Source organism: Podarcis muralis, chromosome 7 (assembly GCF_964188315.1).
Source record: "Podarcis muralis chromosome 7, rPodMur119.hap1.1, whole genome shotgun sequence".
Taxonomy (NCBI): Eukaryota; Metazoa; Chordata; class Lepidosauria; order Squamata; family Lacertidae; genus Podarcis; species Podarcis muralis.
The window spans coordinates 55,994,345-56,006,620 of NC_135661.1; the positions used below are offsets into that span (position 1 = coordinate 55,994,345).

Below are 12,276 nucleotides of genomic sequence, written 5' to 3' on the forward strand. Positions count from 1 at the left end.
AGGAGGACATCAGATAATCAAATCAGCAGAAGCTGAAGGTCACTGAACAGAGCTGAATACATGCAAGATGGGATTAGGGATAAGACTGAACAAGGCTTCAAACATCAGCAACATGGAAAAAAAACAGTGTGGGGAGAGGCAAAGCGTAAGACTCAGAAGTCAAGACCTCATGATTTTGGATCTGAGCAGTGACCTGTGCCTCAGTATGTTTTTTTAAGACTTTGCCAAAATGAATTGCATCTCATTAAAAAAAATCTGCTGAGAGGGAAAATATGGCATAGACTCAGCATGAACAAAGTCTTTCTTCATACAACATATAATTGACATATGGAATTCAATGTTACAAGGTGCAGAAAACGTTAGTAACAGACTGATTTTTTTAAAGTTTACAACCACCTCCCCCACCTCGAAGTTTCAGACTACAGCTCTCATAGTCCCAAGCTATCATGGGAGTATTGATGCTGGGGCTGATGGGAACTGTAGCCCAAATCCTTTGGAAGGGGCTAGACTGGGAAAGGCTGGTATGTACAAATTCAAGGAGGTTAGGTCTTATCAAAGGCTATTAGCCCACAACAACTAAATGGAGCTTCCACCTTGAGAGACAGTGTGCTTCTAAATAGGACATCCTGACAGCAATCAGTGGGGTGGGGTGGGGGTTGCCTTCATGCTTTGTTTCCCAAAAGAGGCTTTTGAATGGCCAGTCATGAAAACAGGACATTAGACTGAACAGATCCTAGAGTCAGATCCAGGAGGGGTCTTTTATGCTATTGGCACTTGAACTTATGCTATTAATCTCTTCTCTTCTGCCCCACTGAGAATGTGAAGCACTAGGAAGAGGAAGAACATCAACCCAAGAAGATGTGTCCATCTTCCCTCCACGTCCACCTTCAAGCAGCTGCCAGGGCTAACTGGAATTCTATCCCAAGGGTGTTGGCACTCACCCAGAAAGCACTGCATGCTGCCCAAGACAGTCCACGGACATTGCAGTTGCCTGCAAAATAGGAGAGAGAAAGAAATAAGGTCCCTCACATTAGCTTAGCTTGTCAATACATTCATTGCTTAGGAAAAAGAAGAAAATGTTAGGTTGGAAAATTTGGTGGTGGGGAAAAGAGATCACTAGAGTCAACCTGATAGGGATGAAATAAACCTGATTAAACACACAATTAGGAAGGAGAGCTACACACACTTACTAGAGAGTAAGTCCCACTGACAACAACAGGATTTACCTTCACGTGGGCATGAGTAGGGTTGCACTCTAAGGAAAGAAATTCAATTTAGAGCAGAGGGGGAGGCAAGTGAGCTCTTGCCTGCAAATGCACAAATCACATGCTCCAAAGATACTGAGATTTAAATATATATACTCAATATGCTTAAATCCAAGCATACCCAATTTAAAGGGCTGCAGCCCCTCTTCACACCAAGGGGGGTTTTTTGTCCCCGTTTTGCAAGTTCGAAATAAGAAATGGAAGCAAAGAAAAGGGCAGGGCAGTAAAATGGTACTAGTTGTTACTATTAAAAAAATAGTTATCATGAAAAACTAAAAAGGATTACGACATTTTGGTTGAAAACAACCTTTTTCAGGAGCACTGGGGAAAAACAAGCACATTTGCAAACCAAAATACACACACAAGCACAATGGAAAAGCCTGTGATAAGAACCTGTAGACGACAAGACATATCATAAAACCTAAAATCGCTAAAGACTTTGGTATGCAGCCTGGGAATGCTATTTGATTTGCCGTTATCCCTTGAAACTCAAACAACCTGAGTGGCAGGAATGACCTTCTAAAACTGAGCATAATACACTGTGTCCACCCCCTTCCCCAGGAAAGAGATAGCCTTGCCAGTTATCCAGTTATTCAAGGCAGGATTGCTGCAATGTGTTCCCCTTGAAGACTGTTCAGCAACTACAGCTAATCCAAAATACCTGCCCTGCTCTTCAAAAAGTGATTTGGGGGGTGTCAATCATTTGGTCAACACTTTAGCTTAAAGCTAGAGCTCTACTGTGCTACCTTGTCTTCAAACCAGTAACCCAACTTCTATTTGGGTGCTGTAGTGAAATTTAGCATAAAGCTTTTAATCCAACAAGCAAGTCAATACTGGAGTCCAAGTTCTGAGTCCACCAGTAAGACCTAGGATAGTAGCTCTGTGGTAAAGCATGCAGTAGGTCCCAGGTTCAGTCCCTGGTGTGTCCAGGCAGTGCTGCATAAAGACCCATCTCAGATTGGAGAACCACTGTCAGTCAATGTAGACAATACTAAGCTAAATGCATCAGTGGCATAACTCGGTATCTACCTAACAAGCATCACATCCTGCACCCCAGCTGCTTTGCTGCAAATTGGCAGTGAATCAAGGCAGGTAAAGAGCAGCTACTACAGTCTTTTGGTAGTACTCTTCCCAGAAAGGCATAGACAAATGGAATAAGCCTGCAATGCAAACTCAGTAAACTTGTTTTAATAAAAGCACTTGATCTGCAAGCATATTGCACTGCTCGATAGCAATCTACCTTGAAATGAAAGAGACTACCTTGAAATAGACTACCTTGAAATGAAAGAGAAACACCATGAAAGGCAGCCAGTGATTAGAAGCAGATGAAATGCTTGCCTTTCCAGCCTCTCTTTGTTGTGCTTCTACACTGTCAATGTGACAGACTAGGTCAGTAGGTAAACACAACAGCTGTTGGGAGGAATGGAGAGAAAGATGAGCTCAGTTCTGGAAGGAGAAATTCCAGCATCAGAAAATGCCTAAAGGGCTTGGCCTTCTGGGAAAGATTTCTTCATGACCTCTGAAAGTCTGCCCAGAGCCAAACAACAGCAGAATCTCCTTCAAGTGGGTCCTTGGGGCATCCATAATTGCTCCCATTATAGAAATACCTGCTAGCAGGCTTGCACTGAAGCAGCTGCAAAGCTTGCAAGGAATCTGGAGCCACTACAGGACTCCAGCAGCTCGGTAACAATTTTTCTCAAAAGATTCACACATCTCTGTTCCTAGAGCCCAGCTAGGCTCCTTGATCTAAGTTTTTGGAAAGCAGAGATCCAATTGCTGTTATCCCTCTGATTCCTGCAAGGTCTTTCCTGATTGAGATTGTTATCTCTTTTGAATGTTTATGTACCCCACCTTTTGATTGAAGGGTCCTCAGGGTATTTGTTTCTCAATAGCATAAATGTGTACGCATTTACTCCTAGAGTCTTGGAAGACTAGGATTCAACAAGCAAGGATCCCACATTCTGGTCTATACTATCAGATGTCATCATGACGCAATTAAAAAGGCTTCATTGCATACTTTGCTGCAATCAAATATTGACAAATAATAGATAGTCAACTGACCACCATCCTAATCCTAGTAAAAAAAATTATTAGTACACCATCTGCACACATATTTCCATGAAGTTTAACTACTTCCATACCGCCTCCAGTTTATGTGCAGAAAAGTATTGTGACTTATGTATTGGGGATGCTGCACTTGAAAAGCCTTTCAGGAAGAGAGTTTGCCTGTCTTATTCCATAACATACTGCACAGATACCCCTCAGTAGATATATCCATTATTCTATGTAATGAATTTGTTCCCACAACAGTAATATTCTGAGACGAGGGGCTTCCACAAAGGGAGCATTCACACCTATTCAAGAGTTTTCTAGGATGTGGAGGAGAGATATTTTATTTTTATTTATTTATACGTGCCTCTTCTCGTGCTCCTAGTTGCATACTTAAGCCTCATTTCAAGTAGAACAAGATGACAGGAGAAGTTCCCATACCCTGAACCATTCTGCAAAGAGCACACATCCTGCATGGGTCTCATCTAAGCCTGGACAGGTTAAACAGAGTTGTCCAAAATTCCTGTCAAGTACTGTCTGCTGCAGTCAGATACAATAGTGCTGAAGTGCTAAATGATGAAACGGCATGTTTAGTCTGTGCTTCTTCCAACACTAAATGCAACCTTTTAAAGTATGTAAAAAAAAGGCCCTGTTGGAACAGACCAAAGGCCCATCTAGTTTAGCATCCTGTTCTCACAGAGGTCAATCAGATAGACCATGGGAAGTCCATAAGCAAAACCCAATAGCAACAGCACTGCTTCCACTTGGGTCCCAGTAAATGGTATAGAAAGATAAACTGACTCCAACAGCAGTCACAATGGAACATGAGATATGACACAGCTGCCAAGAAGGTTGCATGCTAGATGTCGACGAAGATTCTGTTTCCACCAGTCAGCTTTGAAAGTAGGCACTGGTTAAGTGCAGCATGCCTTCAATCTCTTTATAAGAAACACAAGTACACTTATTTTACATTACTTTAGAAGTGGCACTCCCCAACAGTTGTATAGAATAAATTAGCACGAACAAGCTATATTCATAGAAACTGCCTACGGCATACCCCAATGCAATATTCAGGAAGCATTAACTACAAATGTTAAATTTCCTCAAACTATTTTTAAACCAATCAGTACGACAGATCGCTGTATCTTTGTGTAAATTCAGTTCTCACATGACAAGCTTTCGATTTTTTGAAACTGAACAGCAGACCACAATCAGTTCACCATCTACAAGATGGAAACGATGGCAACTTACTGTACAAGGATGCTGTACAAGTTGAGCACATTACAAACAGAATTTTCAGGTGGTACAGAGATAACACACTGGTAAAGGGTCTCATTTTAGCTGCAAAACTATTATTGCAGCTCTATAATAAATAAAATTATTAATTTTAATAATAATTTTAATAAATTAATTTAATAAAATTAATAAAAACTACCACTATTGGAAAAAGGAAGCTTCTTTACCCTCCACCCAAAATAGACACCCATCCATCTAGCAGAAGCCCAGTATCCTGTTGGAAGATGGGGGACCTATTCCCCCTTGGCAACAACACCAATAAGAGGTGTAGACAAGGGCACATTATTCACCACTGAATAAACTTTCAACAGTTACTGTCCCTGGCTTAAGAGGTCTCGGGGCTGGAAGTAAGTGATACTATCTGCCCAAAGAAGTAGCATCCTGAGTGGCACCACAGGAACATCTGATAGACTCCATACAGCAAGGATGGGGAGCCTGTGGCTCTCCAGATGTTGTTGGACTACAACAAGAAACAACACTACACGAAGGCAGACATTAACCCCACTATGTGGAAATTCCTTGTAGACCACCACAGTGCCTGGAGTCAGGTCACATATCCACAGCAGTGACCAGATGAGAAATGACCACTGGGAGGAGCAGAGAGAAGAAACACCATGGTGCATTTATAACAGTGAAACTGGATACCTTCATCTGCCCCGGCTGCAATAAAGCATGTATCTCCTGTATTGGCGTCTACAGCTACAGGAAATAACTATGCAACAATTTGACTTCACCCCCAATGGCACACTCTTCCATTGTCTCTTGTCTTGAGACAGATGCCAACAAGAAGAAGAAAGGAGATTCTGACTAAGCATCAGGAAGGGCTCTCTGACAGCAAGAGCTGTTTGATGGTGGAACAGTCTCGCTTGGAAAGTGGTGGACTCTCCTTCACTGGAGGTTTTTAAGAGGAGGTTGGATGGCCATCTGCCATTGATGCTTTAGCTGAGATTCCTGAATAACAGGGGATGGCCTAAACAATCCTCAGCGTCCCTTCCAACCTTACAATTCTATGATTGCGTGGCGAGTTCCCGCCCCCCACCAGGATAAATAAAGACACGAGACACCATAGTTTAAGGTTAAATGGGCGAATTAGGCCACAACTTTATTGAATTCAGGAATGAGAGGCATTGGCTTAGGCATTGGTCCTAACGACTATCCGGCTCCAGCCCACTTGCTGGAGACATGGGGAAGGGTTAACACTATATCGGGGGCGTCTCCCGCTGAGGCACGTCGACTAGGAGCTCCCCCCGAGTCACCGCTCTGGGGCGTGCCTTTGGCCCTCACCTCCATAGGCTTCAGACAGGGCCACGCCCCCCGGAGTCCTTTAACGGACCACCCTTCACTCACTGGGGGGAGGTGATGGCGTTCCTCCCCCACACACATCCTCTTAACCCCTTCTTACCAATGCCTACCGCCACACGAGCAATTGCTCGCCGCCAATACTCTCATGCCTGAAACCAATCCCTTACCCCTTTTGCTATATCAGTCAGCCACATGTCATTTCCCGCTTCTGAAGATGCACGCCATCAAGCCAAATATCATTTCCCGCATCCGAAAGATGCACGCCATCAAGCCGGTAGAGGGCCTCGCAGTTGCCTGGGTGGTCAATGACCCACCCACCCAGGGCTGCCACTCTACGCACCACCGCCCGATCCAAGGCTTTCCTAGCCCTATTTATGGCTATCGGGCACCTGCTCTCTCTCCAAACCCAGCTTTCCATCAACAAGGCCCCAAGAATAGTGGCTGGGACCAGTAGGAATCCAAGTCCAACATCTAGAGAGCCACATGCTCCCTATCCCTGACTTAGAGGACTCTGAAAAACACCTGTCCTTTCCCCCGCCACTTTTCAAAGAAACACAGAGTCAAGAATCACATGCTGTCAATGGCCGGAACCACTGGAAGCACCTACTGTTCCAGAGGCAGGGAGGCTTGTTTCTCTTTACTGAGGAATTTTATTTGGTAACAATGCAGGAAATATCTCCCCCAGTGCCTGCACATGATGATCAGCATGCTTTGCAGGGAATGGTTTCACAGACCAGCCTGAGACTTGGGCCAGGCCTAATTAATCCCAGAGACTGCAGGTTGGCTTTTGTGAGGATGCTTGCCTAGATGAACCATTTGCATGATACACCGGGGTGTTTCTTGTGGGGAGAAGGAGACAGGTGGGTCCTGCAGCACTAACAAAATTAGTTACTATGGCGTAAGTTTCCTGAAAAGTGGGCTTAGATCCACAAAAGCTTATGCTGCAATACAATGATTTTTTTGGTGGACCACCTGAAAATTGCTGAGGTTTTTGGTCAGAGTGCTTAATAATCTTTTTTTGCTGCTGTTCTACAAATCAAAGTATATAATGTTTTAATAACCACAATTGAGCCTTTCTAGGGAGATGAGTGAATAAAAATAAAAACACTTTTTCTTCAATACCAGCACCATCATGAAAAACAGCACCTTATTTGTTGCATAATTCTGAAGTTAGTTCTTTCACTTGTTCTACCTCCACTGTTCAATGTCAGCTGCTGGGAATCCCAAGTGAGAAGAGTTGCTGTTGCACTCAGGTCCTGCTTTCAGGCTTCCCTTTGGGGCATCACATTGACCACTAGGAAAACAAGATGCTAGACTAGTTTGGCCTTTGACCTGATGTTATTATGAAAACCATGGGCCCTGAACGCCCCTTAAGCTGGCAAATACTTTCAGAAAAATTAGACCTCATATCCATCATCAGGAAAAAAAGGTTATTATTAAGCTTATTCATGACCTTGTAGAAAAGCATCTAAAAGCAACACACAGTATAAAAAAACACTAAATACAAACTAAGGTCACACTACCATTTGAAAACCCCTCATATTGCTCTTTTTCTAAACAAGTTGCCCTTTCCATTCTATTGTACAGTGGTACCTCGGGTTACATACGCTTCAGGTTACAGACTCCGCTAACCCAGAAATAGTGCTTCAGGTTAAAAACTTTGCTTCAGGATGAGAACAGAAATCATTCTCCGGCGGCGCGGCAGCAGCGGGAGGCCCCGTTAGCTAAAGTGGTGCTTCAGGTTAAGAACAGTTTCAGGTTAAGAACAGACCTCCAGAACGAATTAAGTACTTAACCCGAGGTACCACTGTACCTTCAAAAAATGCTTGCTGTAACAATCTTATGTTGAGAGCTTTGTGAGGTCTACCTAAAAAGTGGTATATAACTACTGTAAATAAATGGGCCTCTATGGTGACCACAGGACTCTTAGACCTTGACTACAGCAGTCTTAACACAGCCACGCTTGAGAAATTATGTTCTTAAAAACTCCCTACACACACATACACTTGGGCTTGCCATCAAGTCTGGTGAAGAGTTCTGCAGAACTCGAATCTTTTGGCAGCGTTTTGGTTGGCCTGACAAAGAAAGGTGTTGCCCAAAACTGGATTTGGAAGTTTTCAGTTAAGGTGAAGCCAGCCCTCTTCAGCAAACCACGAAGGAAGGAGAGGCGCCCCAACTACACCAGAGGACGCCCCCCACCCCGTGTGACGCGTCAAGGGACATGGGTGCACCCCACCCATGGGTGGTAGGTAGGAAGGAACAGAGGGGGAGACAGCTGCTGCCCTCCCCTCCCAGGGAAGAAACTTGTATGGGAAGGAAGAGACCGCAAAACAAAAGCCCCGTCGGCTATCGCGCTTCGGCGCAAGCCGAGGAGACCCGGTTACCTGCGAGTCCCGAAACTCCACCACAACATTCTCGCTACTCCAGCGCGCCGCCATCTTGGACTGCCCAGGAAGCAGCTGGAGCAAGGGACGCCGCAGGCGGGCGTGACGCAACGCGCGTCGCGCGCGAGGCCTGACGGGAAATGTAGTCCAGCCTTAAGGAAGCCTGAGGAAGAGCGTTTTATACGCTCCGGCGCCCCGCCCCGCCCCACCTGCACCGTCTCCTCCAATAAAATAAAATAAAATACAGCCTTCCCTTGCTTCTCGTTTTGGGACTGGGTGGGGTTTAAAAATACGTGGAGCCAATATTCAGTTTCTTAAATTGCAAGGGCTAAGGAAGTCACATCTTGTGGAAGCCAGATGTGCTGGGGTTGATTGGGAGTGGGGTGTACTTGCGGCATGCTCAGAAGCTCGTTTCCTCATATTTATTAAATTGTTAATTGGTCTCTTAAAGCCACTTTCCTGGTCCAGCTCATCCAAAGCGGCTTGCAACATTTTAATACCCCACAATGGCTGAACAATAAACTGGACAACCAATAAAGAAGCCAATTAAACAGCATGATTTCTAGGCACTAAAACAATATCACACGAGGGAGGGAGGGGTGAGAAGCCCAACACGATTCCCCAGGTTCGTTGGAAGCTGCGTTATGCAGTTTCAGATATTTGGTCTTACGTGAACTCGGGGATGTGGAACAGTGAAAGGCTTTAAAAGAGAACTGAACAAATTCATGTGGGATAAGGCTTCTAATGGCTACAAGCCACAATGGCTATGCTCTGCCTACACTGCTGAAGCCACTGTGTCTTAAAAACCAGTTGCTGGGAATTGCAGCAGGAGAGAGTGCCCTCGGGTTCAAATCTGGATGGCATGTCGGCCACTGTGAGAACAGGATGTTGGACAAGATGGGCCACTTGCCTGGGGCGCAGCATGCCTTTCTTATGTTCTTATGTCCCTCCAGCACAGAAAGATGCAGTAAAAGTATGTTCATATTACACTGGAGCAGGCTTATTTTACATTGATTTCTCCTAACAGTTGAAAACAAGCTCTGCTGTCTAGTGCCCCCTGGTACAAATGTTAAGCCCTGGGGGGCATTCAGTTCCCATCCCTGATGAAGGGTTCTGAGATGCACCTGCTATCTACAGTAGCAAAACTCCAATAGAAGAGCTGTTTTATGTCGCAGCAGTGTCCCCCTCCCCTCGCAAAGAAAACCTGAAATTGGGCTTAATATTAGAGTATTAAGAATAAAAATTGCTCAGAGGAGCTCCACCCTGTAGATGCCTCTGAGACGTTAAGGTAGTAGGCGGCTTTGGAGTGGGCGCAGCTGCTCTATAAGCAAAAGAATTAAGTTTCAAAAGCAGGCAAATGAGACTATTGAGCAGCAAAAGGTCTAGGGTTGAGATCCATTGGGCCACCCCCTAAGTACACCCCTGGTTATGGTTCACACTGGAGAAGAGGGATTTAAAGTGTTATGTGCTAATGTTCAATGTTGTTGTCCCCCCAACACTGGCTTACTGCTGCACATGGTCACTATGTTAGAAACCAGTGAATCTTTACTTTGATCAATGAATTCCACAAGCTGATTATGGGTGTTCCAGACATCCTGTTCATTGAAGATCCATCCTGATTTGTTTGCAAAGGAGGCCAGATTACGTTGGTCATTTACTGAGCAATCAGCCATTTGGGGGGGGGGTGCTAGGCAGTGGCTGCGTACACACCATACATTTAAAGCACATGGCTTCGCTCAAATAATATTGGGAACTATAGTCTGCCCTCTGCAGAGCTACAATTCTCAGCACCCTGAACAAATAAGTTTCCTCAGAATTCTTTGGAGCAAGTAATGTGCTTTAACTGTGTGCTAAATGTATGGTGTGTACATGGCCAAAATTGCGCCAAGCAAACGTTAGCCTGCACTTTCCAGAGATTTTCCCCATCACTTTCCTTAACTCAAAAAGTCTGGTCTTTTGAGGGAAGCAGGTTTCTTGCACAAGACCTCCCAACCAACTGTAATTGCATTGCCTGAATTTGCCAGTATGTGACGGAATCCCACTAAAAAAAAGTGACGGACTGGGGAGTGCCCTATAAAAAGAAAATGAGGTTCTGCACGCAGATGGCAGTTGTGGACATGGACAATCTATTTCCTCAACTTTCTACAACTAGGTGTATTCCAAAGAGCAACCCTATCATTGGATGTTGGGCTGCAAGGCTATCGGCCTGAATATAAAGATACAGGTTCAAGCTCGCTTCGTTTGCATCAGGTGAGCTTCCCAACCAGCTAGATGAGCTCTCTAGCTTTTCTGCTATATGTGTCAGTGGCTATTTTTAGAGCCCTCTTGGGCATAGAAGTGAGCCTGGAATAAGATCATTGGAAAAACAGACAAAAGGTGGGTTTCCTCTCTGCCATCAGCACTGTTAGGCACAGCTTTAGCAGAATCCCTTTCTTACCTTCTGTACAGAGCGCTTTATGCAACTCACTGTGAATTTGCTGGACAGAATTTGGTCCTTTATGCATTCACACTCTGGCCCTAAAGTTCTGGGGTCTACTAAACAAATCTGGGAGACTGGCCATCATGGTTGACTTGGGCACAACTAGGCAGAAGGTAGATTTGCAGTAGATCAGCAAGGATTCTGACTCTTAACAGCCCCAAAATGACCTCGGGGGGCGTCAGATATGTGGAAAGACACTTAATTCAGTTCTGATACCCTAGTTCCTGGGCACAAATTGTAAGTCAGGGGAAGTGAATATGGTCCTTACATCTTGTTGGATTTCTCTCATTAGCTCTAGCCAGCATAGTCAATGGTCACGGATGATGGGAGTTGTAGTCCAGCAGCATCTGAAGGTCACTTGAGGTTATAGTGAAAAATGATGTAGAATTTGCAAGCTGGAAGTCTGCCCAGCCATGTTTTAGCATAATTGTCAGTGTGAAGAGTGCACTTACCTTGCACTTTTATGAGACTCCCCTAAAACACTGGAAAGAATGGCTGTGTCCTTGCTACAGGACTGCGGAGCAATGCTAGATGAAATTTGAGACTATATACAAGGAGCACAATACAAAATGAAGTGCAAAAAATATGGGGGTAGAACAGGATAGGTTATGCATCTGTGGCTTCATCTTAAGAATATAATCTTCTGGGGGGGGGATGGTGGTGCTATATAAATAATAATTGATTCTGTGTACTTGTGTATGTTAGTACTAGAAAATAAGAAAGTGTTCAAGAGATGTGAGAGATATGTATGAACTCCATTTTCAAAGGCCAAGAGGGCTGTCCTCTGTCCTTGTTCGCACCCAGTGTTTCACACCACACATGATCAATAGTGCAATCCTATACAAGTCTACACAAAAACTCCCATTAGGAACAAAGGGATTGACTTCCTAGTAAGAGGGTATAGAATTGCAGCCTAAAACTCAGGAGCACCTATAATAGCTGGTCAACTACTTAGCTCTGCTATTTTTCACTGTTCTTATTAAATATCAAATTCCCATCTGCACTAAATATGCATTTCCAAAAACCTGACTGTTTTATATTTGTGCTTATAAAATTCCTATTTATTATGTGATTTTTTAAAAAAGTCTCCCCAACAAATGTTTGTGTAACACAATGAAGCACACATTTGCTTGAAAGTAAGTCTCACTGCAGTTTCAAATAGAGTACCAAATTATTTTGTAGCCATCTTTGAAAAAGAAACCCAAAGCAGTCCTGGGACCCTTGGTGTGAATCAACCCCCCTCCCCATGGCAGGACCTAGGATGTGGTCAGATGGCACAGAAAGCTACCATAGTTCCTGAAGCTAAGCTGGTTTGGGCCTGTTTGGTACCTGGATGGGTGATAACAGGTATGCTTCTTTGGGCTCCTTGATGAAAGAAAGGTGGAAAATAAATGTAGAAAGTATCATAAAATCAAAACCCTCTTAGGGCCACATAAGAGTGTAACTGGGAGCTGTATGATGGAATGCAGTATAGCTTCAAATCAAACAACATCGCTTAATA

The 12,276-nt window shown here is 44.2% G+C and overlaps 1 protein-coding gene across 5 annotated transcripts in view; it reads right to left on the bottom strand.

Annotated features, from left to right (window-relative positions):
• Positions 1–8,391, bottom strand: part of WDR59 (WD repeat domain 59) — a 47,579-nt gene extending 39,188 nt beyond the window's left edge. Inside the window, exons 1-2 of one of the 5 annotated variants that reach the window (XR_013393671.1) lie at positions 8,297–8,391; positions 942–991 (exon numbers count right to left, since the gene is read on the bottom strand). Coding sequence is in view for 2 of the 5 variants with exons in the window: in XM_028739323.2 (XP_028595156.2) it covers positions 942–991; positions 8,297–8,350 (104 nt within the window). In the remaining 3 variants the exon portion in view is untranslated. Of the gene's footprint in view, positions 1–941; positions 992–8,296 lie in introns of those variants that run through there. The other 4 variants (XM_028739323.2, XM_028739324.2, XM_077931812.1 and 1 more) reach the window with 4 other exon arrangements.
• Positions 8,392–12,276: the final 3,885 nt, after the last annotated feature.